General features: G+C 32.5%; 1 protein-coding gene across 1 annotated transcript; it reads right to left on the bottom strand.

Moving 5' to 3' along the window:
• Positions 1-608: 608 nt before the first annotated feature.
• On the bottom strand, positions 609-2,954 carry LOC108487270 (uncharacterized). The gene is made up of 5 exons (XM_017791569.2): positions 2,506-2,954; positions 1,599-1,713; positions 1,386-1,475; positions 1,154-1,252; positions 609-1,063 (listed from the first exon to the last, which is right to left on the bottom strand). Exons 1-5 carry the CDS (start codon positions 2,571-2,573, stop codon positions 962-964), a joined length of 474 nt encoding a protein of 157 aa, XP_017647058.1. The 5' UTR covers positions 2,574-2,954; the 3' UTR covers positions 609-961.
• Positions 2,955-3,247: the final 293 nt, after the last annotated feature.

The raw sequence follows: 3,247 nt of genomic DNA on the forward strand, positions 1-3,247 counted from the left end.
TGCATGCCCTCTAGAAAGGCAAAGAATCTCAAGCAAGGCGAGCAAAAGTTGGTTTTTCATATGCCATCCAAAAAGTAAAAGCTGATTGGGCAAAAATATCATTAAAACCGCTATATTGAAAGTCAGATTATATTTCGACCCTTATGCTCAACAAATAAATCATTGTATGTTAAATGAAAAAACAAACTAATCTATTTATTAAAAATAAAAACTAAATCCATTTTTACTGTTAAAAACTAGTCTATATACATCAACCAAATATACATATGGAATGCTACGTCATTATCTGGTTATTTTATCAATTTTTAACAATATAAAGAGATAAAAATTTTAAAAAGAAAAGACCAATTTACTCTTTATTCTTACCTACAAATATTAATTTGCCTACATTTTCTAAAAGAGAGAATAATATATAATCCGACTCATTCAGGGGGGGCTTTCATTCAGGGGCTTTCGGAGTTCTCTTACCGGCTGATTGAGGCTGAACCATTTTTAAATCCTCAAAACATCCACTCCAAATACAAATTCATGACTCCAAGTGGAACAACAACATATCTAAAGAGATAATAGAGGGATGCAATTATTTGAATTGCAATAAAAAGCAAAGCTTGTGATCCTGACACTGAAATGTAATATAAATCCAACCTATATCTCTTGAATTTTGATCATATCATAAGCAATTTCTAGCTCCATTACTGAATACATAAATGATTGCATCAAATATTAATATTCCAAACAAGGAAATAGAGTTTTTTGATTTAAACCCCTCAATTTTTTTTGAACACAATCAAATTGTCATGGAAAATAGAGAAGGAGCAACCGATTCAATTGTACAAATGTTTCAGTGAATAAAGAACAGATAAAAACTAGAAATCGAGAAAGGATCCAATCAGATAGACCAATCAGAGAGACCTGCAAAGTATTACTGGAGATTGCCAAAATTTTACTTCTTTGATTACATCTAAGTAGCTTTTTGCTTCGGGGCCTTCCTCCTTAGTTGCCTCTTTGGCATCGAGTTCTTCATCCCCACAAAGAAAATTAATGCACCACATTGCGCAACACACTGCAATTGATTAAAAGAGAATGATCAATGAAGTTCATACATTACAATCCCTAGGAACAACACAATAGGTATGAATGCATTTCTAAATACCTGCAAGAAATCACCAAGCAGAACAGAGTATTGGGGTTCATTGGGACGATAGTTGTAGAAGTCATAGAGAAGTGGTGTGCTAACCAACAAGTAGACAAACTATGACAAAAGAAAAAGACAATTAAATGAGACATAAAAGTAGAATCAGAAGAAACTCTTCACTGCAGTTTCAAACTTCCTTTTAAGTCCAAATGTAATTGAAATAATAATCGGAATGAAATGAAATTCTAACCAGGAGTAAGGCTCCGAATCCATGGCCAAATACAAACAGAATAGCACCTAGTCCTTTCAAAATGATGGCAGTTGCGACTAATTGTCTAACCTGTATGAAAAAGTCTCCTTTTAAGAAAACAAAAGTACAACTCGAGCAAACCATACTAGCACAAACTGAATATACAAAATAATAAAGAAATTCATTACAACAAATACAAAATAAATTTCTTACTTCGATATCTGGCAAATTTACATGGAGTTGAGATGATATATGTTTCTTAGCAAGATCAAGCTTTGGTATCAACTCCTTTGCTGCAGGCCCGCCATCAACCCCAAATTCATTGAACCTGCCAACATGTTGAACATCTACTAAAATATCTTTAGTGTTTAAAACAAGGGTGCTAGCCGAGCTCTTTACACAGTCTATCTACTAATACAAATTATAATCGTACGAGAAAAGACTCAACAACTATATAGCAACGGCACAGTTAGACTCAGTACAGGGGTAGTTACTGAAATTACAACATCAAAACCAGAATTGTGAGAATGGAATTTCGGCAAAGCATTGAGAAATTCAGGGTTTTGGTTATTGAATCAACTGCTTGATTATACAAATGACAAAAATCTATCGCCTCATATCTATTACCACTTCATGATACCCGAATTCATCTTCTTCTCAGAATATGGCATTGCCTACACAAAAATATTGTCCAGGAAGTACTTAAATGATGCTACCTTATCCACTAAAACTAACCATCCAGTTCTGCATTTGGAAATATTATGTCTATTCAACAGAAAATAAAGAAAAAAATAAAGGTTTTTCATACCATTTCTTTGTCACGGCAACTAATAACATTTAAACTATTAAGTATAAACACACTTTTTCTTAAAAGAAAAAATCTCACATCGACTCCAAACTCCTCAGATTTAAAATCTTGAAAAGCGAACCACATCCTCAACGAAATTCATCACTAACAAGAGTTACAAATTAAGGAAAATAATGCAACAGTACCCAAATACTAACAAACTTGGCACAAACAAATTTTTTTAAAGGAACAGATCTGAATAATAAACATATTTCTTAAACAACCCAACAAATAGAATAAAGAGATCCAAAACAATAAAGAAAGAGTGATTACATTTGCCAAGCGGAGAGGATGAAAATAGAAGCAAAGAAAACTCGTCCGGCAAATGAAGCAAAACCCATTGGTTTTTCCCCCTTTATCTTCTTACCACTTGGTTTCAAGCGAAAAGACAAATACAGCGAATTTCAGGGTTCTCCACACTGTTTCGAGCGAAAAACAGTGTTAAGAGAGCAGATTTCAAGGTTTAGTTTCTCCCAAGAAGCAAGTAAGAAAGGGATTTTTTTTTTTTTTTTTGAGAAGAGGGGGGAGCTGGATTTGGCTTTGTGGTCGGGATCTTGATAGGTCAATTATTCGTAAATTACAAAGAAATTAAAAGGAGAAAGTAATAAAATTTAAGGATATTTATTGAAGTGAGATGAACACGGAAGACATGAATCAAGATCCGACTCTTCACGACACTATTACTATTTTAGTAGTTCCCTACTTTTGGGTTTGAATTTTAGCTTTATTACTCTTTTACCATTTATAAATGCTTAATATCATAGTTATCTTAACTAAACCGACCCAGCTAGGGTATTGATATTAAGAAATACTTTAGATTGGTTGACCGATCTAATTGAAGCAAATTAAAAATTGACTAAACAAATTTTTAAATTTTTTAGATATATATTTTATATTTTTATAAATATTTTATAATTTATCTAATTTAATCGAATAGATTGGACCAACGAACTACTAACTTGACCAGTTTGACCATTAGTCCAGTTTTATAAACATTTCTTAATACATCATTTGG

This window comes from Gossypium arboreum, chromosome 10 (genome assembly GCF_025698485.1).
Source record: "Gossypium arboreum isolate Shixiya-1 chromosome 10, ASM2569848v2, whole genome shotgun sequence".
NCBI lineage: Eukaryota > Viridiplantae > Streptophyta > Magnoliopsida > Malvales > Malvaceae > Gossypium > Gossypium arboreum.